This window comes from Budorcas taxicolor, chromosome 1 (assembly GCF_023091745.1).
Source record: "Budorcas taxicolor isolate Tak-1 chromosome 1, Takin1.1, whole genome shotgun sequence".
In the NCBI taxonomy this organism is placed as follows: domain Eukaryota; kingdom Metazoa; phylum Chordata; class Mammalia; order Artiodactyla; family Bovidae; genus Budorcas; species Budorcas taxicolor.
In genome coordinates this window covers 47,441,502-47,467,957 of record NC_068910.1, presented here as the reverse complement: position 1 = coordinate 47,467,957, position 26,456 = coordinate 47,441,502, and the positions used below count along the sequence as shown (strand labels likewise).

General features: G+C 47.1%; 1 protein-coding gene across 1 annotated transcript in view; it reads left to right on the top strand.

Annotated features, from left to right (window-relative positions):
• The window catches only part of MYRIP (myosin VIIA and Rab interacting protein), a 219,280-nt gene that overhangs the window by 178,565 nt on the left and 14,259 nt on the right, over positions 1-26,456 (top strand). Inside the window, exons 11-12 of the mRNA XM_052641292.1 lie at positions 22-261; positions 20,457-20,651. Coding sequence (XP_052497252.1) covers positions 22-261; positions 20,457-20,651 — 435 coding nt within the window. The remainder of the gene's footprint in view (positions 1-21; positions 262-20,456; positions 20,652-26,456) is intronic.

Below are 26,456 nucleotides of genomic sequence, written 5' to 3'. Positions count from 1 at the left end.
GTGATTCTGGCTTTCCTTCAGGTGCCGGGTGATTTACCAGAGATGGACATCAGCAGTGAGGCTCGGCATCCCCGGGCTGACACAGACACCACAGAAGAGAAACGGAGGAACAGGCTGTACGAGCTAGCAAGGAAAATGAGTGAGAAGGAGACTTCTTCTGGGGAGGATCAGGAATCCGAGCCCAAGACCGAGTCTGAGAACCAGAAGGAAAGTCTGTCCTCTGAAGACAACAGCCAGAGTGTCCAGGAAGAGCTGAAGAAGGTAAGGGCTGCGCAGTCACAGCACACGGCCCAGTCTCTGCCTGGTCTCTTGCCGCTGGGGTGAGGCTCTGTATTTGTGCTGAGATGTGCTGAGACCCCAAAGAGCACTCTCTAAAATGCCCATCCCTGTGCACTTGGGAGAGCCCAGGAAAACTTGACTTGATTAATGCAGAGTTATTCAATCAGGAAAACAGCCCCGCGTGTCCTTGGATATCTCCCAAGACCTCTCATATCCCATCTTTCATCAAGACAGCCCTTGCTGTCTTTCGAGTCTGTAACGTAGCACCCACAGTCTCTCTTACTGGTAAGAGCCGTGTTATTTCACACCACCCTCCCCCCAAGGAATGTTTCCTGTGGAATGAGGGCATTTAGCCAGCCCTGTTTTACCAGTGCTAAAGCTTCATGTCATAGTATAAAGTCTTTGCACTGAAAGTTGCCTTCTAGGTCACTATCTCTGCAGTTTTCAGATCTGGCCTTGACTTACTTAGAACCTTTACCCAAACAAACCTTATATGGAATCCCAGGGTTCTAATCAGATACAAACACTGCTGCTCCGAGGGGTCCCCAAAACCCCAGTCACTTTGATCTTCAGTCCCACCATCCTCTCTTCCTTCCAAGCCCAAGTAGGCCACCGAGTTCCAAGGGACATGGTGTGAAAACCACAGAAAATAGACCCTACCTCTGGCAGAAGGGGATCCCCGCCTCTCTCCCACCATCCTCCATGACATGCCTGGGTTCCCCCCACAGCTCCTCCCTATGTCTCCCACCCTAGACTTGACCCCTGCTGCCTCCAGTGGCAGGGGAGAAGCCAGCATTTGTTCAGCGTCTCCTATGTGTCTGGTGCTTTGCGTGTGTTAGTTCATTTAATGTAAAACCTTTACGGCAGACACAGCCCGGTGCTGCAGAGGGAGAAATTGAGACTAGTGAAGGTCCTCACTCGAGGCCCACAGCTAGTGATTCTTGGAGCCTCAAGTCACAGGCACCTTCCTTCATAAGCTGCTGCTTCTGAAACTCAGATTAGATCTTGTCTGGTAATATCTCGAATTCTTTGTACTTAGGATCCATTTTTACCCTGTTCTGCGAGTAGGCTCTCTAAGCTAATGACAGCTGGTAACCCATATATATAGTCCATGAGCCCCCTTCATCTGCTCAGCAGCCAAGCTGGGGTGCTAAGCAGGGGGCTGGCCAGCCCAGCAGGGACCACCACAGAGGAGTCTGCACCGTCCTTTGTGGCTGAGCCCCTGAACCTTCCAACACCTCACACTCTGCCTTTCACTCATGCCCAGCCCATCCTCCATAACCACTGAATCCTCCCTCATAAACCAGTCAGTTCCTGTGCCTGGGGATGGCGTATCCCTCTTTCCCCTGGCCTGTCTGTGGGTGGAGAGCAGATTCTGGCCTTCACAAGCAGCCCTTCCCTAGCACATGGGCTCCAATCCCTTGCCTCCTCTACGGTTATGAGCTTTGATCCTCTCTGTTGCTTGAACCGATGCCCCATTACAGTCACACTTTGTCTGCTAGGGCCGAGAGCCAGATGGCAACTGAAGCATAGTGTGTTATTTCTTACAATGACTCCACATCCTACTGACTTTTCTGCCTCGTGGTCCCAACTCACGCTGTACCAGTGGGGTGCTGGGCTGGGATGAGTACGGAACATTCAACCCCCATTCAACTGCGAGCCTCACCTTCTGGAGGCACAGCCACCCATCTGTACTGGGCTCTCCTGGGTGGACTGTGAACAGAAAATGGAGGAAAGTCCTGGGCACCTTGACCCTTCCTGCCTCCACCCTGCCCTGTGCCCTCGCTGAGTAGGAAATTAGGGGCGTCGCTTTTATCCAAACTCCCAAATGTGCCAGTTTCCCAAAGTTAAAGTCTTTCCCACCACCAACCATGAATCAGTGTATATAAAAACACAGATAGCAAACCAAAAGAGAAAATTAATATATCTTTCTCCATCAAGAATGGGTTACTCTGATTAAAGGAAAACAGAAATAGAGGTTCATCTATGGATGGTTGTTTAGAATCAGAAGGGTGTAGAGAGAGGCTTCAGGGTTAGACAGCATGTGAAACACAACCATCCAGCTTTCAAACCCTGGACTTCGGTTCTACGTCTAGGCCTTTTCTTGTCTGCTCACTACACTGCCTCCTAGCTGCCCTCTGTGGCCCCTCCAGTCCTTTCTCCACTCAGCGGCTGGAGCTGCCCTGTGGCCCTTGAACTTGCTCCCAGCATGTCAACAAGCCCATGTGCACCTTGTTTTTATATCTGTCCCTAGGACCCTGTCTGGGTCTTCATGGTTGATTGGACAAACGCACGTTGGCCTCATTTGTACAATGGGTATAACCATGCCCCCTTATAGAGTTGAGACAACTGAATTTTACAGCATAGGGGTAACACAAAGCCGGAGCCCAGCAAACAGGAATAACCTCAGAGCCCCTTTAACAACCTCAAGGAAAAGAAACTTCACTGCTGTGAAATGACACCCCTGTGCTAGCACTGAAGGAAGAGCTTAGTGCCTGTTTCCCATCCATGCATGCTGTGTCAAGCCAGAGGTCTCTAACCTCATGCGGTGCTTTGTCTTGCTCTGAAGAATGGGATGGGAAAATACTGCAACAGAACCTCCCAGGCTCCCACCTTCAGGATCGGAGTAAATGTGACTTCCCTTGTAGTACGACCACAGCTAGTCTGTGCAGTGCACACATGCAGACGCACACACAGCTTGGTTGGCGAGTGGATCTGGGCTAGAGAAACTGTTCCAGAAGCTGTTAGTGCTCGCCTCATCTCTTTCCTGTGCTGCTGCACATTGGCCCACGGTCCACCTGCGTGGGGGTCCCTGACACAGCAGGAGCGCCCCTTCCTGTGCAGAAGGCAGGCTGGGAGCATCTAGACTCTAGACACTGGTCTAGAAGCACAGTCTAGGCCATGCTCCCCTCCCCGAAAAGAGCCCTATCCAGTGACTGATAGAGTATAAATCCTCCAGCTCCTTCGCCTCTGCTGGGGCAATGACCCTGGGATGTATGCTGCCCACTGATGCCTGACTTCCCCAGTAGATCTTGCTCTGGGCACCCGCAGTGAGGACCAGCTCAAGCGGGCTGTCTTCCCTTCCCTCCCTCTCTTCTCCACTCCTCCACTGGCTCCTGGGTCCCCTTCTCAAATAAACTCCAAGCACTCGAAGCCATGTCTTGGGATCTGCTTCTGGGGAAACCAGACTGAGACAGTAACCAAACCAGAGAACACATGGAGCCCCCAGGTCACAAACACTCCCTGCAGTGTGTGTGACTGAGCAGTGGGGAAATCTAAAAGCCTAGCTGATGGCTAGCAGCCTCTGCCTGACCCAGAGGATCCCTCACACAGACAGAGCCTCATCCAGACTTCATGTCCCTCCTGCCTCTACCGCGGATTCTGCAATATGGGGTCCATAGCAGAATAATGTGCGTATTCCCATCAACACAGAGACATCAGCGGCAGGTCAGTGTCCTTAGTATGACAACCCATGTAGCAATTAGGGCTTCACAGTCTTGTCCAGCAGCAGAGGAACCATTTTAGAGATAGGTTTTTTCTGGACGGGAGTCAGCCCTTGGCTATAGACAGAACTGGTCCCTACAAATGATTCAGTTTGGCTGGGTGTTCCACGCCTGAGGATGAGTTAAGGATGATCACTGCCATCTGAGTTTTAACTACCTGAAGAACCAGCTTGTAAAGCTTGGGGCTAGTCCAGAAACCTGGACTCCTAGGGGGTTATATTCTTAACTGAAGCCATCTTGGTTCCATTGAACCTCAGTGGTCAACCTTCCATACCTTGGGATCCTTCAAGCCCAGGAATGAGCATCTGCTCTCCTCCACCACTAGGCAGGTAACCGTGGTTATGGGAGAAAGGGCTGGCTAAAGTGCTTCCTAGAGCCATCTGCCTCTAGATACGTAGGTGCTGCGTTCCTGAGGGCAGGATGCAAAGAAGGACCAGGAACTCCTGGCCGGAGTTTGGAGGCTACCTGCCGGGGCTGGATCTCCCACAAACCCCTTATCTCCCAGGCTTACAGCAGAGACCCCCAAGGTCCCTTCTGGCTCCAAAGAGTCATGGCTCTAGACATGTCATGAATTAAATACATTTTTGTTTCCTGAAACGAGCATCATTTATGACACTATTTATATGACAGAAGATGTCCTGTATGTCAAACTTTTGGAAAATGAGTGTTTGTTGAAGACCCAGATTAGTAACTTCTTGCATTATAGTCAAATCCATACATGCAATGTCTTAAAGGCATTATTTAAATGTCTTTGTTTATTAATTATCACAGGTAACTGAATCATTGTGTTTTATTTTCACAAGGGAGTCACAGACCAGCAGGTATCTCCCCTATCCACAGTTTCATGAAATAGTTCTCATCAAAGTACTGAGCAAAAAGTAATAAGTGCCTTTCTCTGCAAATAAGAGATAAATCTGTACATCTTCTCACTGCCACTCCTCCTTGATTATATCAAGTCACATAGAAACACAGTCGTGGTCAGTGGTCAAGCAGACAGATTGACTGTTGTCTAAGAAGCCCAGAGCTGAAGGTCTCTGCAGCTTAACATGTTGTGAAACACTTGTTGCTATCACAGTGTTGACATAAAGTCAAGAACTGTCCACACATGTCTCATCCTTGTAAAACGGCTCACCATCCACATGAGGGTTCAGTGTCTCTCACTCGAGGTAGCATTATTTGAGAAGCATGTCTCCGTCTTTAGTTGGTGCTAATTTGAATGTAAGGTTCAATCCTAACTTGTATCTTACAAGCTGCACTGATCTCAGTAGGCCTTATGCCTGTTGAGGAATCAACACCTCTTTTCTAAGATTCTATTAAACAACTGGCTGTAGGGAAAAATAGAAGCTTTACCACTTAGAGCTACAGCTTTTATCCACAGTGCTTGAACAGATGAAGTTTCATCTCACCGGGTTGTCACTGGCCTCCTTCATCCCCACACTCTTGTCCTCTGTGTTTGGGGTAGGGGACTTTGAGGTTGGGAAGAGAGTTCTGGGTTCTCTCCTGGATCATGAGGACTTCAGCAGAACATCTTCCTCTCTAGGCAAAAGATGAGCTAAGCCCTTGAGAATTAATATTCTCATAATGCTAGTAGATAAAAGGGCAGTCTACATAAGCAGACAATTGACCAAAAACAAAAAAGAATAAGGTAAATGACCAATAAGCATATGAAAAAGTATTCAATTTTCATTATATCTCAACTGTATTCAATGCACCACCCAGCCCAGAACTTGGCATATGTTCTGTACATGCACTCATGTTTCCCATTCAGCAGAAGCACACTGAGGCAATGGGAAGGCAGCCACGAACAGGGCAAAGTTTAGCATTTGTTCAGACAAGCAATAAAAATGCAAATTGAAATAATGAAATGCCACTTGCCTAACAAATCAGTGATTAAAAAGGACGATAAGTTATGTTGGTAAGAGTTCAGAGGACCTGGCAGTCTAATGCACAGAAAGTAGTGCATATTAGCACGGGTGACTTGGTGACTCAAAGCAATCAAAGTGTGCATACCCTTTGATCCAGCAAATAGACTTTCGATCATTTATCCTAAGGAATAACTAGACAAGCAGCCAAGGGTATATCACAATGCAGTTCATTGAGTGTTATACTTTTATATTAGGAAAACTCTGGAGCAACTTAAGTGTCCAACAATAGGGAGTTTTGGGAAAATGGAGGGGATGAGGTCCAGAACACAGGCGGGGTGTCAGCATTGGAACACCAAAGTCAGAATGGTCCAGATATAAGTAAGTGGGTAAATTTGATGTTTAGAAAGATGAACAAAATTTGTTTTATGTTCTAAGCCTCCCCGAACCCCTTGCCCCACTTATTGAAGCAACATGCATAGTAAAGCCAACCCACTGACACCGGGTTGTGAAAGAAAGTTAGTGTTTATTGCAGAGCTCTAAGCAAGAGTGGGGATGGCTAATGCTCAAAAGGCGGGAACTCCCGCTGGCTTTCAGGGAAAGGTTTTTAAAGACAAGGTGAGGGAGAGGGTTGCAGGGTGCATGATCGGCTCGTATACGTTCTTCTGATTGGTTGTTGGTGAGGTAATCGGGAATCAACATCATCAACCCTCTGACTCCATCCTGTCTGGGGCCTTCATGATGGTGGTCAGCACGCAGTAAACATGGTCCACCTGACGGGGGTTTTAGTGTCGGCAAAACAGCTCAAAGGACATGGCTCAGAAAATTATCTATAGCCCTTGAGAGGAACTAAAGGTCTTTGACTTTGTTTAATGGCTAAACTATTATTTTGTCTTGCTTGACTGGTTTCCTTTGTTTCTGCATTTTCTCACTTCTAAATGTATTAAATTTACTCTTTAGAACTCAGGTTTGGCTTAGGAAGGTAAAGTCTTTCTATAAACGAGAGGCAGGCATAGGACATGGGAGAGTCTGTCCTGGGAATTCCCCATAGGGACCTGCTTGGTTACATCTCTAGCTCCCCAAACTAGAAGGCAAGTTTGCCTTCTGAAAGTGAGGTGATGGTGAAACTGGATTGTCAGGATTGTGGAGAGGGTTTGAAATAGCTATTGCATAGAATGGGAGAAAACTGTGTGGAGAAATATAAAGGATCCCCAGGGTAAAATCAGAGATCAAAATCATTTACCGGAGTTACAAAGAACCTGTAAAAGAAAACAGCAACTCTGTGCTCTAAATATAAAATAGACAAACAATTCAGACCTACGATATAGCACAAGGAACTATATTCAATATCTTGTAATAACCTATAATGAAAAAGAACCCGAGAAAGGATAGATAGATATGTTTAACTGAAGCACTGTGCTGTATACCTGAAACTCACACAACATTGTAAATCAACTTCAATTTAAAAAAATAGAATATAGCAAATTTGATGCAAATGAATGCAAAACAAAAATTCATCTTATTCAAAGAAAAGGTCTAGTAGGAGCAGGTCTATTCACAAATCCAGATCATTCAGCACAATACACAGTACAGCTCAAGGGGTTCTGGGGTTTCCATGAGAACTCCCCATTTCATAACTAAGATTTACAGATATGAATCTCAAACTAGATTGGAAGGGTGGGGAGATAAAACAGAAATTCCCTGGTGGCTCAATGGTAAAGAATCCGCCTGCCAATGCAGGAAACATAGGTTTAATCCCTGGGTTAGGAAGATCCCCTGGAGAAGGAAATGGCAACCCACTCCAGTATTCTTGCTTGGAAATTCTCCTGGACAGAGGAGCCTGGGGGCCTACAGCCTATGGGGTCACAAAAGAATTGGACATGACTTAGCAACTAAACAACAATCCATCCATAATAGGAAAAAAAAAAAAAGTGAAGTTAAAACTTCACAAGAAAACTGCAGATCTCTAAGAAACCTACCAGTTTGCTGGTAGGAAAGACCATGCAAAGAAGAATTCTTCCAAAATGAGGATAGACATTTAGTGTAATTCAAATAAAAATCTGAACCAGAAGTTTTTTAACTTTTCAAAAGGATTCATAAAATCATCTGATAAAATAAAGAATAATTTAGAAATTTTTAGAAAAATAAAGAGGACCTATTGCGATAGTACATTTTGTTTTAAAGGTAGAGTAATTAAACTTATGAGATATTAGTAGAGGATGCAATGAACTAGTTCAGAAGTATGGTCTAGAATATTCTTAATTTAACTCATGATTTATCTCCTACTTACCACCCACCCACCTCTTACCCCTGGTCAGGCAGAGATCAATTTTTAATAAATGTGTTGAGACATATGTGCACTTGTTCTTTGGGAGGACGTGATGTGGCAGGAGAGGAAGGTCCTTAGTGTTCACCCAAACGAAGGAATGAATGGCCATCCCTGGTTGGCAGGCCCAGCATTGTGTACAGGAGACACTAACGGAAAAGATGCCAACTTCCCGTGAGAAGTGGTAGCACAAGTTCTAGAGTTTGAATCCCTATTCATTTACCATTTGTTCAACAAATAATTGTTGAACTATTCTAAGAGCTAGAATAATACAGTAGGGACTTGCGAGGAAAGGTCCCTGCTCTGGTGGAATTTCCCTGCTGTTGAGGGGTGACAGCTGAGAAGTATGTAAACACACACAGTGGAAGGTGTGCACAGTTACCAGTGCCCAAGAGAAGATTCAGCAGGACAGTCATGAATAGAGCTGGGAGGAGGATGTGTCCTGGATGGTCCTGACTTTTCTGACCGACTGTGCTTTCCACTGAAACCCAAAGGACAAGAAGAAAAACATTAGGCAAAGATCTAAAGGAAAGGCTTTCCAGGCAAATACATGCAAGGCCTTAAAGTGGAAATGACCTTGACAAGTTCAAGGAACCGCCTAAAGATGAAGAGTAGCTGGGGCAACGTAGCCAAGGAAAGAGATGAGGAGAAGATAGGGGCCAGAGCAAGCCAGCCACGTGGGCCGTGCAGAGGACATCAGCTTCTGTTCTGCATGAGACAGGAAGATTTCAGCAGGAGGATCCTATTATTTATGAAGATCCCCTTGGTTGCCAGGTGCCACCTCCTTTCCAAGTGAACGTGGAAGGTGGTTTCCTGTGTCACCAGGCTACTTCAGAGCCAAGCACACGCCCTGGAAGAACCCTGTTTACCGACAGCCATGGGGAAGTGTTTCCAGTGAGTATCAGGAACTGATTTTCTGAAGAACAGCCAGAGGGCAAAAAGTGAAAGAGATGGATGACCATGAGTACCGAGGTCAGGGAGGGAGTCCTGCTGCTGAAGACTTGCCCCGGGCAGGTTTGGTCAAAGGCAGTGGCCCCAGCGTTCCCTTCCCCTCTCATCGTCACCAGGTCCTGGAGCAGCCATGCTCAGGTGCCTACATCAGACTACAGGGACTCCACCCAGGAAGGGAGAGAAAATGACCTCGGAGAGACATACAGACCAGTGGGTTTAACTCCGTAACTAAACTAAATGTGCAAATAACAGACTTTTAAATTTTCATTTCAATCATCACCATCAAAAATAATCTTACTTTTTTCACATATAACTTTGACCATCAAAATCTAGATGATTTCAGAACCCAAACACCCCTAGAGGTCCATTCTCTAATCTCTGTTACATTTCATGCCGCACTTGATTACATATGCTAATTTATTAGGTCCGTGCTCCAATTTCTTTCCACAATTCTGTGCCACCTTCTTTCATCAAGTCACTCTCTGGGGACGTGAGTCTGTTCATGGAGAATATATTTTGACGGGTGGTAGAGGCATCGCCAGAGCGCCTTATGTTTCATGAGAACTGAAACATATTTGCACTGAATTTTTCTAACAGATTTCTGTCATCTATTTAGGATGACATATGGAGTTTCTTTTCTTACCTTTGAGGAAGAAAAAATACATGAAATCAGGGCATTTGGACAAATTTCCTTGCTTGCTCTGGTGGTTTGATAGGAGCATTTCAGAGACTCAAGGCAGCACCTGCGACGTGGGACAGAACAGTAATGAGCAGGCTGCGAAGTCTGGATCACATTTGGAGCAGGTTTCCTCAGACACCACATTCTCGTTCACTCTGGTTGCCCTGGAGGCTCCACCTCAGGGAGGCTCAGCAAGGCTCAGAGCAGGAGCTGGTCCCTCAGGAGATCTCAGGTTTGGGTGTGTGGCTTGCTCATTGGTGTACAAATCAACATGGGCTTCCCTGTGGCTCAGCTGGTAAAGAATCTGCCTGCAGTGTGGGAGACCTGGGTCTGATCCCTGGATTGGGAAGATCCCTGGAGAAGGGAAAGGCTACCCACTCCAGTATTCTGGCCTGGAGAAATTCCATGGACTGTATAGTCCATGGGGTCGCAAAGAGTCAGACACCACTGAGCGACTTTCACTTTCACTTTTTTCGTGATGGTGCTAGTGGTAAAGAACCTGTCTGCCGATGCAGGGGACGTAAGAGACTCAGGTTCGATCCCTGGGTCAGGAAGATCCTCTGGAGGAAGGCATGACAACCCACTCCAGTATTCTTGCCTGGGTAATCCCATGGATAGAGGAGCCTGGTGGGTTACAATAGGGTCGCAAAGAGTCGGACACAACTGAAGCAACTTAGCACACAGCACGTACAAATCGACAAGCTCATTCTGATTGGTGTCACTTGGTGGAGGCTGCAGGCCCGTCTGTCTGTTGTTCATGGATTTCATTATTCAGTTAGATTCTGTTCTTCCATCACTTTCTGCAGTCTGTTACATCCTGGGAATTATGCTGGTGGAGGAGGTGGTGTGGCTGGTGGGAAGGAGCGTGGGTGGGCTTCAGAGACCAGAGTCTCTGGGCTCCAGTCCCAGCCATGCGTCTTCTTCCCTGAGCCACGGTTTCTTCCTCTCTCGAGATGGGATGAAAACAGCCTCCACGTAAGGTTGTTGTGAGGGTTACATGAAACCTTGAACAATCTGGGGTCAGACCCGGCACAGCGGGGATGTACATTAACGCTGAGCTGGCATCCTTCCTTCATTCTCGCTTCCCCTCAAAGGGCTTTCTCAGGAGCAAGATATCCCAGGAGAGAAGGTGAGGTCCTGTATGCATTTTACGCAACCTGAACACTGAAGACTTTTCTCCTCTGCCTATAATTCCTTCATGGGAGCCAACATGTCTTTAGAAGGTTCTGTTAAAGCTTTTTCTGTTACTTGGGATGTCCACAGTCCCCTGCTCGCCCCTTAAAGAACATCCATTTGTCACAGGGCTGAAAGGAAAACTGGAGAGCCCCGCCTGTGTACCCTGTTCTTGATTTTACTAAAGCCAACTACGAAGACTGTTCCCCTACCCCCAAAACCTGCACAGAAGCCTTGACATCAGAATTACTGAATTCAGGGACTTCCCTCTGGTGGTCCAGTGGTTAAGACTCTATACTTCCAATGTAGGGGCTGTGGGTTTGATCCCTGGCCAGGGAACTAGGATCCCGCATGCCGTACAGGCAGAGAGAAAAATAGCTAGATTCAAAATACAGACTGAATCAGTGATTTGGGGGTTATTCCAGTTTGACATCTGGCAATCACTCTGCCTCCTGGGCTGTGAGAAAGGAGCTTTGGAATATTATGTTTTTTTGCTTATTTCAAAAGTCTAATGAGATTTTCTCTCTCTCGATGTTTAAATCTCCTTGAATGGCATGAGTTTCTTCCAGACCCCTCAGCTGGAAAGCACAGCAGCATCTTGCCCTGTCCCTGTTCGGTCCATGGCCACAGTATTCTTCCCGTTCTCCTGACAGAACAGTGTACCTTTCATCCATTTTTTCCCACGGCAGCTGCCCCACCTCAGCCCTTGTAACCTGGGAGTCAAGCTGCAGCAATCATGTCCTACGCTCATCTCTGCCTCTGATTCTCCCAGGCCCTAAGTCTGTCCTTCCTTTAGCAATCCGAATTACCTTCCTAAAGCCTCAGCCTCTCAAGCTGGCATGTTAAGAACTTAGGCTTTGAAATGGGGCAGACCTGGGTGTGGGTCTTGGCTCCTTCAGGGCAAACCACGTCACCTCTCTAAGCACAGTTCCTCATCTGTAAGATAGAGTAGTCATAGTTCCTACATCATAGGGAGGTTCCTAGATTAAATGAGGCTCTCAGAGCCTGGCACGCAGTAAGCACTCAGTAAATGACAGCTCTTCATTCTTCAGTTCTGATGCAAAGAGCTGACTCATTGGAAAAGGGCCTGATGCTGGGAACGACAGAAGGCAGGAGGAGAAGGGGATGACAGAGGACAAGATGGTTGGATGGCATCACCACCTCAATGGATGAGTTTGAGTAAACTCCAGGAGATGGTGAAGGACAGGGAAGCCTGGCGTGCTGCAGTCCACGGGGTCGCAGAGTCGGACAGACTGAGAGACTAAACCACAAAAATGACAGCTCTGGATAACAGCAGCGGAAACCTGCGAAGGCGCCGGATCGCCAGCTGTTCAAGATGCAAACCGCTGAGCCTGGCCTTCAGGGTGCTGTGGGACCAGGCCTCCCTCTCTTTTCCCATCTGTTATCCTCTGCACACCCTGGACTGCGGTGCCATTCCTGGTGCGCGTCATGCCACCTCATCTCCAAGGTCTTTCCTCCCTTCAGCCGGAAGTATCCTGCTCATCTTTCTAGTGCTTCCAGACACACTCCAAAGACACATGCTAACGGAACCTGCTTGTCTCTCTACAGGTCTCAGCCTGTGGCTCCCAGGGTAGAGTAGGACTTATCTCCTGCTGTCTGCTGGGGGTCTTCCTACCCATCTCCTGTCTCTGCCCCCTGAGGACAGGGGCCATGCTTACTCAACTCTGCATCCCCTGCAGGGCCCAGGGCAGTGCCTGGCAGAGAGCAGATGCCTCCTGAAGGCCTGAATTAAATTAGTGATGATAGGAAACAGCAGATGATGTTTGAGTGCCTGGCTTGTTCAGTTGCCCAGCTAGGCCATGGCGTACCTGGTTTTTCTTGCCTGTCAGCACACACGGCTCTGTGTGCTCACTACCAGGAAACAGGGGGTCCTGCGCACATGTGTGTGTCAGTGGCAGGTTGCCTCCTATTGCTTCTTAAGACAGACTGTTCTGTATTCTGATATTACGTCTTCCACTTCCAGGTGTTATGGTATCTCTTCTTTATGAAATTATGCTGAGGGCAGACAGTGCTACAGCATGGCAGCTTTTTAAAGAAATATTCTTACTCAGCAAGAGAAAAAAATTGGGAAACAGCAGCAAAGTGTAACTTTTTTTGGTAAAAAAAAGTTTTAAAAAGCATTTTTCGAAACACCAAGTAAAGGTTTCTGTGGTGGTCCAGTGGTTAAGAATCTGCATGCTAATGCAGGAGGCACCGGTTTGATGCCTGGTTGGGAAGATGCCAGGTGCTGCGGGGCAACTAAGCCCGTGTGCCACAACCACTGAGCCTGTGCTCTAGAGCCTGGGAGCCACAGCAAGAGAAGCCAGCACGATGGGCAGCCAACACTCTACAACTAGAGAGTAGCCCCTGCTCGCCGCAGCTAGAGAAAGCCCACGCACCAAAATAAGCAAATAAATAATGTTTAAAGGTATTGAGAAAAAAAGAAGACAAGTAAGCAAGGAAAGTTGTTTCAAGAACACAGTACATAATAAAATGTGTCTAAGCCACTAGCCCTTACCAGTCATATGCCCACCTTGAGCCAGCAGGGCACGGGGGAGAGGTTTGCGTAGATGTGGACAGCTCTGTGTTCGGACTGATTCCATCTTCTGGAAAACCCCTTGAGCTGGATGGTGTTATCTCCATTTCACAGCTGAGGCTCAGAGAGATTATATCCCTGAAGTCATACAGCGTAACCTGAATTTCCTAAGCCTCATGGCCTGGTGTGTACACAGTGAGGAGGTCACCTTAGGATCCATCTCCACTAGGAAACCACAAGACCAGTGCACTCACTCATTCCCACTATCTCTCTCCATTAGGTGTGGGAATCTAGGGCGAGGGTCTCCCACGTGTTCATGATCCTCCTCTAGGGGCCCGCCTGCTCAGGGCCTTCACTAGGCTGTTGCTGCCCACATCCACCCCGGGAACCGGCCCTGCTAGACACCTCCACAGAGGCTCCAGATCAGCAGGACCAGAGCCAGCTGATGACTTCTGTGGGCCTGAGCACTTCTGCCTTTGTGAACACTTTCCTCCACAAAAAACATTGAAAACCATATTTTACAACTATGTTGGTATAAAGATCAATACTATGTATTACGTATGCTGGGCTGGATGAATCACAAACTGGAATCAATATTGCCAGGAGAAATATTAATAACCTCAGATATGTAGATGATACCACCATTATGGCAGAAAGCTAAGAGGAATTGAAGAGCCTCTTGATGAAGGTGAAAGTGGAGAGTGAAAAAGCTGACTTAAAACTCAACATTCAAAAAACGAAGATCATGGTATCCAGTCTCATCACTTCATGGCAAATAGATGGGGAAACAATGGAAACAGTGACAGACTTTATTTTCTGGGGCTCCAAAATCACTGCAGATGGTGACTGCAGCCATGAAATTAAAAGACGCTTGCTCCTCAGAAGAAAAGCTATGACAAACCTAGATAGCATATTAAAAAGCAAAAACATTGCTTTGCCAACAAAGTTCCATCTAGTCAAAGCTATGGTTTTTCCAGTGGTCATGTACAGATGTGAGAGCTGGACAATAAAAAACACTTAGCACTGAAGAGTTGATGCCTTCAAACTGTGGTGTTGGAGAAAACGCTTGAGAGTCCCTTGGGCAGCAAGGAGATCAAACCAGTCAATCCTAAAAGAAATCAACCCTGAATATTCACTGGAAGGGAAGGAGTGATGCTGAAGCTGAAGCCCCAGTACTTTGGCCACCTGATGCAAAGAACTGACTTCACTGGAAAAGACCCTGATGCTGGGCAAGATTGAAGGCAGGAAAAGAAGGGGACTACAGAGGATGAGATGGTTGGATGGCATCACCGACTCGATGGATATGAGTTTGAGCAAAGTCCAGGAGATGTGAAGGACAGGAAAGCCTGGTGTGCTGTAGTCACCATGATGTTGCAAGGAATCAGACACGACTGAGCAACTGAACAACAACAAAATGTATTTAAGACACATGCTGAGACCTAAGAATTCATTTTTCCTTCTGATTTTCAAAGAAGGTAAGACATTTTCATGGGCCCCCTAAAAGAATGATGGGCCCTAAGTGCCATACCTGCTGAGCCCAGTGGATAAAGGAGGCCTGTTGCAAGACCTTGCTGATGTGTCATGGATCCATGGACCGCAAAGCATTTTGCCCGCTTTTAAATCTCACAAAAACCCTAATATCAATGCCCCTTCAGCTTCTACGTGTTTAGGGCTTATTATAGGTGTCAGATGGTTTTTCCTGTGGTCATGTATGGATGTGAGAGTTTGACTGTGAAGAAGGCTGAGCACCGAAGAATTGGTGCTTTTGAACTGTGGTGTTGGAGAAAACTCTTGAGAGTCCCTTGGACTGCAAGGAGATCCAACCAGTCCATTCTGAAGGAGATCAGCCCTGGGATTTCTTTGGAAGGAATGATGCTAAAGCTGAAACTCCAGTACTTTGGCCACCTCATGCGAAGAGTTGACTCATTGGAAAAGACTCTGATGCTGGGAGGGATTGGGGGCAGGAGGAGAAGGGGACGACAGAGGATGAGATGGCTGGATGGCATCACCGACTTGATGGACGTGAGTCTGAGTGAACTCCGGGAGTTGGTGATGGACAGGGAGGCCTGGCGTGCTGTGATTCACGGGGTCGCAAAGAGTCGGACACAACTGAGTGACTGAACTGAACTGATAGTTGTCAGAACCATCCCTGAAGTGGAACTAAGAAATTCCCTCTTCTGCCCCAGAAATCTGAACATATCATTTAATCCTCAAAGCATTTTTTCCCCACATTGTATTAAGCGCTGTCATATCAAGGCTTACATCAGGTCACATGAATAGATGCCCCAGGCCTTTGTCACTATCCCAGTTCACCACACAGCCAGACACTGGATCTGATTTGGTGCAGCTGAGACTGGCAGACACACATGCACGCACACACCCAAGGGTGGAGCTGGACCTGGGATTAGCCCCCCGACATTCCACCCTATTCTCTTTCTATTAAGCCAGGCACCTAAGGAGCCCCTGCTGCCCACACGTTCACAAACTTGAGCCACTCTGGCAAGGAGCATGCACGCTTATCCCAGCTTGGAATGAGTTTGTAGTTCTTTGTCCAACACAAAGCTTTGAAATGAATGATGATACTGGAACATTCTTAGGAGAATTTGCAAGGGTTGCAAATAAGCAGGGATATCTAGTGTTTAGGATGGAGATATTTTCTTCGTTTGAATTCTAAAGACTCAGAATCTCCGCCTGGTGACACTTTACATGCTGCGAGTCTTTGGAAAACTGTTTATAAGGAAGAGTAAAGGGAGGGAGAATTTGTTCCAGAAACATGTTTTTATAGGAAGAAAAAGGGCATGAGCTTCAGCATCAGCCCTTCCAGTGAATATTCAGGGTTGATTTAGGATTGAGTGGTTTGCTCCCCTCGCACTCCAAGAGTCTTCTCTGACAAAACGAGGTCCACTGGTCCAATGGCAAACTACTTCAGTATTCTTGCCTTGAGAACCCCATGAACAGTATGAAAAGGCAAAAATCAGTTTGTGGGTACTGAGACAAAAAGTAAAGGCAGAGTCTGCTCTGCCCCACGGTCCTCAGAGAGAAGAGAAACGATCCAGGTGGGATTTAAGACTGGGTCCTGACATGGTCTTCTTCCTCCAGTCCATTGACATGGCCACTGGGGCGGGCTCCCACCTCAGAGTGGTACATCGGCTCCTTAAAGGTCTGAACTGGTCCTGTTGTTGGTTATGGTCAAGCAGGAAGCTGAGTCTTTGTTGAGATGGACACTTGTTTCATTGCCTCACTGGTGAGTGATGGAGGAAACACTGGAGGTTTCTCATCACCTTCTGTACCCCAAGCATCGACTATTGGTTATACTCTGGTGATTGTGAAGTTGATATTATGGATTCAGTGTTCCACAAAGGGCTGTGACACAAACCAGACCCTAGAGGTGGACACCCAGGCTCTCAGTGGTGACATGTGGTCAAGAGACTGGGGAGTGTCGGTGCCTCACAAGAAATACATATCTGCCAGGTCAACACCTGAAAGCTCCTGTTGCACCCTGGAAAAGCAGGATTGGCTACCCGGAGCATTTGAAAAGGAATCTTGCATCTACCTGGCACTTAGTAAATTTGTTGTTGGTGTTTCTTTGATCGCCAGAAGATTGAATTTGGTTACAACTTGCCCACACTGGCCGTTTTCATTCTGCCATCTGTGGGGCCCTTGGCCATGAGTGTCTTTGAGTCCAGCCTTCCTGTTCTGCAGTGGCCCCTATTCTGTCAGCTGAGTTTCTCCACACTCTCCCCTCTCCGTTATCTGATACCATGGACCTGTCACATTTGATCCATCTTACAATGAAAGTGTGGAGTAGTGTCAGCTGCCATCGTAGAAAGCCCTCTCTGGCTCTGGGATCGTGCTTTGTTTGTGCCATTCAGCTCATGTCTCTGGGGCTGTAAGCAATAAAGCAGGAAGGCTGCTTTAGATTTTCGTTTCTCCCCCATACAGGGCTCCCTGCCAGCACCTCTGAATCCTCACCAGCTTTTTCATCTGAACAAAACCCTGTCCGGCGCTAAATATAGCTTTATTTCACACAATTGTAGACGGTGCTTTGCGACTTTTAAATCTAGACTGAGCAGGGAACGGGACATTTACATAACAAGACAGTGTGAGCCTTGTGACAAATCTCTTCTTGGGCTAGTGAGTTAACTAAGGAATGAGGAGGCTGGGTGCCCTGCTCCTAGCACACAGCTAATTAAATCCCACTTATCTTCACTCCCAGTAGTTGCCCTGTGCTCACGTCTAAGCAAGTCAGGAACACTCCTGTAGAACAGGCAAGAAACATCCGATTTCCTAGAGATGGGATCAATTCCCTCCAAGTGCTCATGGGTTCCAGTTTGTGTTTCCCAGTAGAGAGCTGAACTGGGACACCAACCAACCAGAGTGATCTTGTCCAGTTTCCATGTAATTTTTTTCTTTCAGTCCCTTGCCAAGCTGGAGGCTAGTTGTCTTCTGAATGGGACCACAGACCTTGTGAGCGAAACTCTGGCGCTCTCCACAGACCAACTGCCAGTGACGGCTCACTCTCAATTAATGACAAACCCAAATACTTTCAGGGGGTCAGGAAAGTATGTCACCGTGTCAAGTCACCTGGGTGGAGCTGAAGGCACACCATGGGGGCAGGGACTTCACCGACTGTTCAGTGCTTTTTCCCAGCACCTGGGGTAGAGTCAGCACATCACCAACCCCCAATAAAAGATGTAGACGAATTAGTGGCAGGGACTGCAGAGAACTGGGAGGTGCTTATCTCACAGAAAGCATTCTCGTCAGGGGAAAAAAAAAAAAAAACCCACATGCCTCTAGGCACTATTTGGCTTCCAGCTGGCAACTCCTATGATTGAATAAACAAGGCTATTTATGGATGGAAAGGAAAAATGCCTACCAAGCAACACTGATGTCCAGCTCATCACTTTGATATTGTGTATTCTGCGGGTGTCAAGACGCAGATAACTCTGTTTAAGCACCTCTTATGTCCTTCTCATTTAGGTCCTTGACCCTTTAATGACCCGGGACCAATGGGAGGTGTGTGTTAATGTTCATACTTGCCCTTCCATCATGCTACCATCTAACCTTTTTTTTTTTCTGAATCCCTTAGTTACATGTCTTTCTCTCAAAAGATGTACAGAGGCACCTCTTCTACCAAATAAAGGGCAAGCTCTCTAAATACAAGCTTTATCTATTATGAGAAGGGTAACAAGTCTGTTTTCATATGTACAGTGCTGCCTTTTCTAAAATGGACTTCAGCAAACAATGGTGGTTACTTCATGCCAAAACAGTTTGAGTCCAGGTCATCTCTAAAACATTGAGTGACAGGATTCTGGATAATGGAGTACAGCCTTTGCAAGTCTTTCCTAAGGTGAAAAGTTGGCTTGGTTCTCGCTTGGACACTACCCTTCGTCTGGCGGATCTGCATTGCCTTCCCTCCCTCTCATTTTCCTGATAACTCAGACTGATTGTTTGGTATGTAATGAAGTCCCTTGAACCAAAAGAAGCATAACTCTTGGATGAGTCAAGCAGCTATTATAGAACAGACTGACTGGAGAGCTGCCCCCTGAGCACATGTGCCTTAACCCTAGGTTGGCTGATAGATGCCAGGGTGAGACTCTAGTATGAGACCATGTGCCAGAGCCCAGAGCCAGCTTCTAGACTGTGAACTCAGCCACAGACTTGTCACTTAGACACTTTGATTTCCTAGCGAAGTTGCAGAGGCACTGAAAACCTCCTTTAGTGAGATAAAACCTGCAGTAGAATTTACTTGGGAAAACAAACTTTGCAAGATCAAGCCAGAGCTATCATTAATATTTGGTCCAGATTATATGAATCAGATAGATACCTTGAGAGGTACCAAAGGCATTAAAATTCCAGGCTTTCCTGGAAATGGGCAGTATTTGAATTTCCAGTTCGCAAACCCTGTGATGGGCTAAGTGAAACTGATTATAGATGGACACCATTACTGCCAAGCCACATTGATCTCCTTCTTATTTCTTGGTGCTATATGTTCAGATGAACTCAAAGATGCAGATGATTCTCTGTGGCTGAAGCACCTCCACTCCATCAAAGACCTTGGCCCAGATCTGGACTGATTATAACTTTGAGTCACGAACACAAAAACTAGAAGTGAATTGCATCAGTCAGAAATGTGTTCAACCATAAATAATGGAAAATCTGGCCCACAAGGGTTCCACCAGGCAGGGAATTATTTTTCTCATGCATTTTCAGAGGCAGGGAGAGTCGCAGCAGTACAGCTGATCCAGGGTCTATGTGGGCCAGGCTCTTTCAGTCTTTCTGATCCACCTGACTCAGCATTTTGATATCATCCTCACTCATGTTGACTTCCTAACTGCACACCTATGATCAAGGCAGGGGCAGGAAAGCATCTGCATCTGTTCACCTGATTAGGAAAACAAAAGCTTTGCTAGAAACCCCAGTGGGCTTTCCCTGCAGGCTCACTGGGCAGAACCATGTCACATGACTGCCCTTGGCTGCAGGGGAGGCTGGGAAATGGAGTGTATTTCTTGTTCAGCCTCAGTGGTGAAGGAAGGCAAGGAGGAATAGGCTTGAGAATAGATGTGGGTGAGCTAACAACACAGTGGCTACCAAGCGGCCGCAGAGAAACTCTTTCTGATCCTCTCAATAAACAGATGACACAACTGAGTTCCAGAAATGGGAAGTAGCCTGACCAAGGTCCCATGTCTGGATGAGATTGCAGCCAGATCTAGAGCCCAGGCCTCCTCACTCCCTGTCCACAAAGCGACCCATTGGACTACATCATGAATGTAGTTTGACAGAGTCTGTGACTGAAGGTCTGCTGAGGAAAGAGAATATTATCCAGAAAATGAGGTGATGAATATGAAACTATCAGCAGTGGGCAAAGGACCTAGTAACTTCCACTTGGGCTCCCCTTCCTCTCTCCCTAAGAATCTGAAATAATTCACTGTGAGCCACAGAAGCTCAGCCAAGTCACATCAGGCCTCCTCTCAGTCCCCTCAGACTGGATAGATATTTTAGAGATCCTCATTCCTTCAGCGCATTGATGTTGGTGTGTGTTATGACAGAATCAGTCTCATGATGAGCACCATGATGATGCAGAATTTCCATGTCATTGTTAATGTTGCTCTTGTCTTCTGTCCCCTTCTGTTATTGGACCAAACAGAAGTATTCTGCTGTTTCTCTCTGCAACATCTCCACAGAAGTCCTGAAAGTCATCAACGCCACGGAGGAGTTGATCGCTGAGTCTGCAGGGCCCTGGGAGTTCCCGCCTGTCCCTCCTGATGGAGAGAAGGGGACATTTCCTCTTGGGACAGACCAAGCGAGACTGGATGAGCAGCTGACTTCCCTGGAGGAAAATGTAAGGCAATGTGGATGTGCTCTGCTTAGGGCACACATGTGTGAAGGAGGAGCTGATGACGTAACTCACTGCAGAGGCCAAGGACACAGACACACCACTGCCGTAGCATATATATTCTCAGAAAGGTCTTAGACTGGGTTCCCCGCAAGCAGACCCCGAGATGAGGATTCCTATGCAACTGATTTATTAGGGAAGTGCTCCCAGGGAAGACTTATTTATAAGGGAGTAGGGAGAGGGAAGAAATCAAGCAAAGCTATGTCTTTAGCAAGTAAGCCCAAACCTGCAGGCAACTCTCGGGAGTGTGAGTTGCATCTCAGAGTTGTCCTGACCTAAGGCAAAGAAACCCGCCCTTCCTACAGCCAGCAGGCACCTCAGTCTCTCTGCATGCAGGCAAACTGTCTGCTTCCCTGGTGACTCAGACAGTAAAGAATCTTCCTGCAATGCGGGAGACCCAGGTTCGATCCCTGGGTCAAGAAGATCCCCTGGAGAAGGGCATGGCAACCCACTCCAGTATTCTTGCCTGGAGAATCCCATGGACAGCAGAGCCTGGCCGGCTACCGTCCAAAGGGCCCCAAAGAGTAGGACACGACTGAGTGACGAACACTTTCACTTTCAAAGTGTCTACAGTAGCTCAAAGGTAGTCTTCTGCAGAGGTTTGAGTTATTAGAACAAAAAAAGCACACCCCAGCTTGAGAGTGGGGAGGGCAGTGAGCAGAAATTATATAAGGGATCCGTGGGGATCCATGTGGAATGTTGCCAGTGCCACTGCAGAGAGTAAGAGTGGTTGCCAACAGGGCTTAGGTTACTGCAACTGGTCTGCTGTGCTTCACAGATAGGTCTCCTTGTAATGGATTTTTCTGTCCTTCCATTACCATCACAACTGGCATAGTCCCAGTATCAAAGCCAGTCAGGTGATTCTATCTTTCCACCCGCAGAATCAACCCTAATTTGGAGATGCTCTAATGAATGGCATTCTCAGAAACCAGAAAATGTTATTAGAAAGATTTTTTGCCAGAAGTTGAAACAACAAATCTAAATGACTCAAAGTTAAAAAAATAAAAATAAAAACCAGATTAGTTTTACTTGAAAAGTGGAAGACTCTCTCCCTTTGGATTCCCATAAAACCTGCGCATGTGTCTGCCTCACTTCATGGCCCTTTCAGTTCACTCATATATCTCCCATTAGATCAGCACCAATGACATTCTGGGTCAGCTAATTCTTTGTTGTGGCGGCTGTCCTGTGCATTGTAGGACAGGATGTTTGGCAGCATCCAATGGTCTCTGCCCATTCAATGCTGGAAGCTGCACCCTCCGAGATTTGACAGTCGAAAGTGTCTCCAGACGTTGTCAAATCTTAGCGGGGGCATGAGAGAAGACTATGGCACGGTCATGCCCAAGTTGGAAACCAGATATATAAATTCCCACAGAACTGGGCCTGCTGCCTTCCCTGTCAATAGCCCTCGCCCTTGGTCCTGCGCCTGACACAGAGGAGGTGCCCGAGAAATGCTTATCTGATCCATGATTGCATGCGTGCCTGTGCACTCATTCGCTTCAGTCGTGTCCAACCCTATGGACTGTAGCCTGCCAGGCTCCTCTATCCATGGGATGCTCCAGGCAAGAATACTGCAGTGAGTTGCCAAGCCCTTCTCCAGGGGATCTTCCCAACCCAGGGATCAAACCTGAGGCTCTTATGTTTCCTGCATTGGCCCCTCCCATGGTCTCTTTACCACCAGTGCCACCTGGGAAGCCCAATACATGACTACATCAGATGAACATGGTACATTTTTAAAAGCACTGTTTTACTTCTAATGTGCAGGTCTCTGTTCTTTAAACATGCCTGTAACAATGCTTTCAGGTGCTGTTCGTCCTCAAGTAGCCCTAATCCTGCACACACAGAGTTGAAAAGATTAAAGATGTAGTTAACCAGGAAGGGATGAATTTTCTTTTTACAAAGTATGGTGTCAAAAAACTTACAATGCATGAAATAATCCAGATTTAAATGACAACGGCCAGTCCCCATGGCACATTGAAAACAAAGACAGCATGCCTTGTTCTTTTCCTCTAAGGAGTGTATTGAAAAATACAATGGCCTTGGCAGAGTTTTCATATGTAAGATACTTTTATTGTACATCATGTTTCTTTTCGTGGGTGCATTAACACTTTGAGTCCAAAACTCATCCTCTTAGCCACTGATTCAGGATGTCAGAAAGGCCAACAGTGGAAGGCTGGGGGTTACAGCTCCCTGCTCCCTGTACGGACCCTCTAAGATGCATCTCTTGCTCACAAAGAGTTAACTGCCTACTTCCACCTCCTTCCCTACCCCATCCAGCTTTTCAAATTTCACCTCTAAAGAGATTATTACATCTGTGTTCCTTTGAATTCTGTGGGTCTTTGAGTCATGGAAGGGATGATTTTTTTCTTTATCTCTTCAGTTCTCCAGATCACAGAGCCGTGGGCAGGTCGCTTGCTCTGCTGTTTCCAGGATGGAATTCAGTCGAGCAGCAGGAGAAGGGCAGAGCTGACTCTTAAACTGGCCTCTGGGTGCAGCTGATTTAATTAAACCAGGGCTTCCGTCGGTCTGTGTTCTAAAGAGCGCTCCTGCTCTCATCCTCTGCTGCCTTTCTCCTTTGTGTCAAGGAGCCCAGGGACCAGCAGAAATAGAAACGGCCACACTTGGTCTGCTTTCTGAACACTGGCCTCTGCAGACCAAGACTCTGAGATAAAAGAGAAGATTTGCAAGAGAATGTCCACCTTTATGTAGACTTAGGAAGATTTCAGAGCTACATAAAATGGAATATGTCACATCCACATGTGAAATCTGTTTCATGAACTGCCTTGTTAATCCACTTAATTGGAGGAAGCAGGGCATGGGCTCATTGGAAAAGACCCTGATGCTGGGAAAGATTTAAGGCAAAAGGAGACGGGGGTGGCAAAGTATGAGATGGTTAGCTGGCATCGCCAACTCAGTGGACATGAGACTGAGCAAACTCCAGGAGGCAGTGAAAGACAGGGGAGCCTAGCGTGCTTCAGCCTATGAAGCTGCGAAGAGCTGGACATGACGGAACAACCACACACAGATTTTAGAATTCCCTTTGTCTCTTAACTTTGACACTTCCAACCTGCTGCCTGGTTGTAAAGTCAGCTCTGTCTCACCTAAAGGTGGGAGGAACCTCAGACCAATGCCAGCCTTCCCTGCACACACACGGTGGAGACTCAGTTTCTCAGATTGAATGCCTGGGGACCTCTGAAGCACAGGGTCCTACTGTACCTGTAGGGGTCTGGCTGGGAGAGGAGAGTTTCAGGAAGAGAGTACTGACTCAGGTCTGGGTAAGCTTAAGAGATGCTACAGTGCCCAGAGAGTAGCAGTAGGAGGAAGCAGCCACCACCCCCGTTATAGCCCCGGGAGAGCTGGAGCCTGGAAGAGCACCCCCTAGTGGGGGCTATTGCCATGGACTCCAGGAAGGAAAGGGGCTGGGGAGGCTCCAACTTCTTTCTCCTCCGGCCTTTGATCTTCTCATTGGCGAAACCCATCCCTGCCAGCAAGGGATCCTTGATGGTAAAGTTTGTATCAGTCAGCCTCACAGAGAACAGAACAGAGCAGAGAAGAATGGAAAATGGATCTAGGGATCAACAGAGAATAACCAGCTTGACCATTCTCAAACCTGTGGTGTGAATGGGGGAACCCACCATGGCCACCTTGTGGGATTATGCAGGGTTGTGAGGGGGCAGGATGAGTGGGCTCCCTCACCATTACACCCCCATCTAAAGATCTTCCTCTGACAGAGACCACCGGGGGTACCCCATAATTCCTAGCCACAGACCCAGTGGAGGAACAGCCTCAACTTCCTTTTCAGTTCAGTTCAGTCGCTCAGTCATGTTGGGCTCTTTGTGACTCCATGGACTGCAGCATGCCAGACTTCCTTGTCCATCAGCAACTCCCAGAGCTTGCTCAAACGCTTGTCCATTGAGTCAGTGATGCCGTCCAACCATCTCATCTTCTGTTGTCCCCTTCTCCTCCTGCCTTCAATCTTTCCCAGAATCAGGGTCTTCTCCAATTAAGTCAGTTCTTTGCATCAGATGGCCAAAGTATTGGAGCTTCAGCTTCAGCCTCAGTCCTTCTAGTGACTATTCAGGGTTGATTTCCTTTAGGATTGACTGGCTTGATCTCCTTGCAGTCCAAGGGACTCTCAAGAGTCTCCTCCAACAGCACAGTTCAAAAGCATCAATTCTTCTGTGCTCAGCTTTCTTTATAGTCCAACTCTCACATCCATACACGACTACTGGAAAAACCATAGCCTTGACTAGATGGACCTTTGTTGACAAAGTAATGTCTCTGCTTTTTAATGCTGTCTAGGTTGGGCATAGCTTTTCTTCCAAGGAGCACCCATCTTTTAATTTCATGGCTGCAGTCACCATCTGCAGTGATTTTGGAGCCCAAGAAAATAGTCTGTCATTGTTTCCATTGTTTCCCCATCTATCTGGCATGAAGTGATGGGACTGGGTGCCATGATCTTAGTTTTTTACTTCTGCCCTAAAACTTTTGGCAATACCAAATACTCTGTAGTATGCAATTAGTGGTAGCAGGTTCAGTGGGGCAGCCATGGGGTACTCCACTCTGCCCCACAATCTAAGACCACGCAGAGGAGGTTGATCTTCCTTCTCAAAGCCCTTGAACAGCCCCCACAGCACAGGTGAGGCAGAACTTCTGGAAGTGATCATAGCTCTCTGCTCTCAGAGAACAAGAAAAGAAATCCTATCTGCTACTGTTTAACCTTAGTCCCCTAACGTGTATTTCATGGAAGCCAAGTCCAACAAGATGCTCTAAGGTCAAACAGACTTGAGAAACCCATAAACTCTTTCTAGGAAACTTGAGATACATGTTAGCACATTAAAGACTCTGAGAAGTTCTACAATAAGAAATCTGTTTAATGTTCTGTATCCTAGGGGCTTTGACCATAATGTCCTTCCTTAATGAAACACTTATTCTTGTCCATTGAACGGTTTAAGAAAGGCTTGTTGAACCAGGAGCCAGTCAGTGGGGTCACAGGCATCAGTGACTGGAGTTTGGAGGGGACATAGATTGCTCAGATGTGGTAACCATATTTCTTGCCAAAAGTGCACCGTAATTAAGCAAGCAATACCAAGTTAACAGTTTTCAAATGGGTTATTTTTAAGAGTAGAATAACATTTTCATTATATAGCATGCTAATTTTTGTCATTTCAGCCTGGCCACAGAGCCAGTATCATGTCCGTCTGTAACCACAGTGACCCTAGTGCCATTATGCCAAAGTCTGAACTGCAAATCGTCATAACATTCCAATAGAGATTAAGTATCATGGTAATCATAGATTCCCCAGTGGCACAGTCGTCAAGAATCCACCTGCAGTGCAGGAGATGTGGGAAACAGGGGATCGACCCCTGGGTTGGGAAGATCCCCTAGAGGAGGAAATGGCAACCCACTCCAGTATCCTTGCCTGGGAAATCCCAAGGACAGTGGAGCCTGGTGGGCTCCAGTTCATGGGGTCCCAAAGAGCTGGACATGACTGAGCACACCGTTGTAGGGCAGGGTGGATAAAGGCATGAAACCTGGCACCAGCCGTCTGGCTCAATAAATACCTGTGATGATCGTCATCACCGTCATGACCATCATCTCCCTCCTCTAATCCTTCAGGTGCTTGTAAGTTCCTGTGGAGCGGGCGTCAGTGCCAAACCGCGGAACCTCCCCACTAGTGCCGGGAAAGCAGGCTCTCAGGGAACACAGAGTAAAAGATGAACATCCTGGCCTTGCTGCGGACTTGGAGCAATT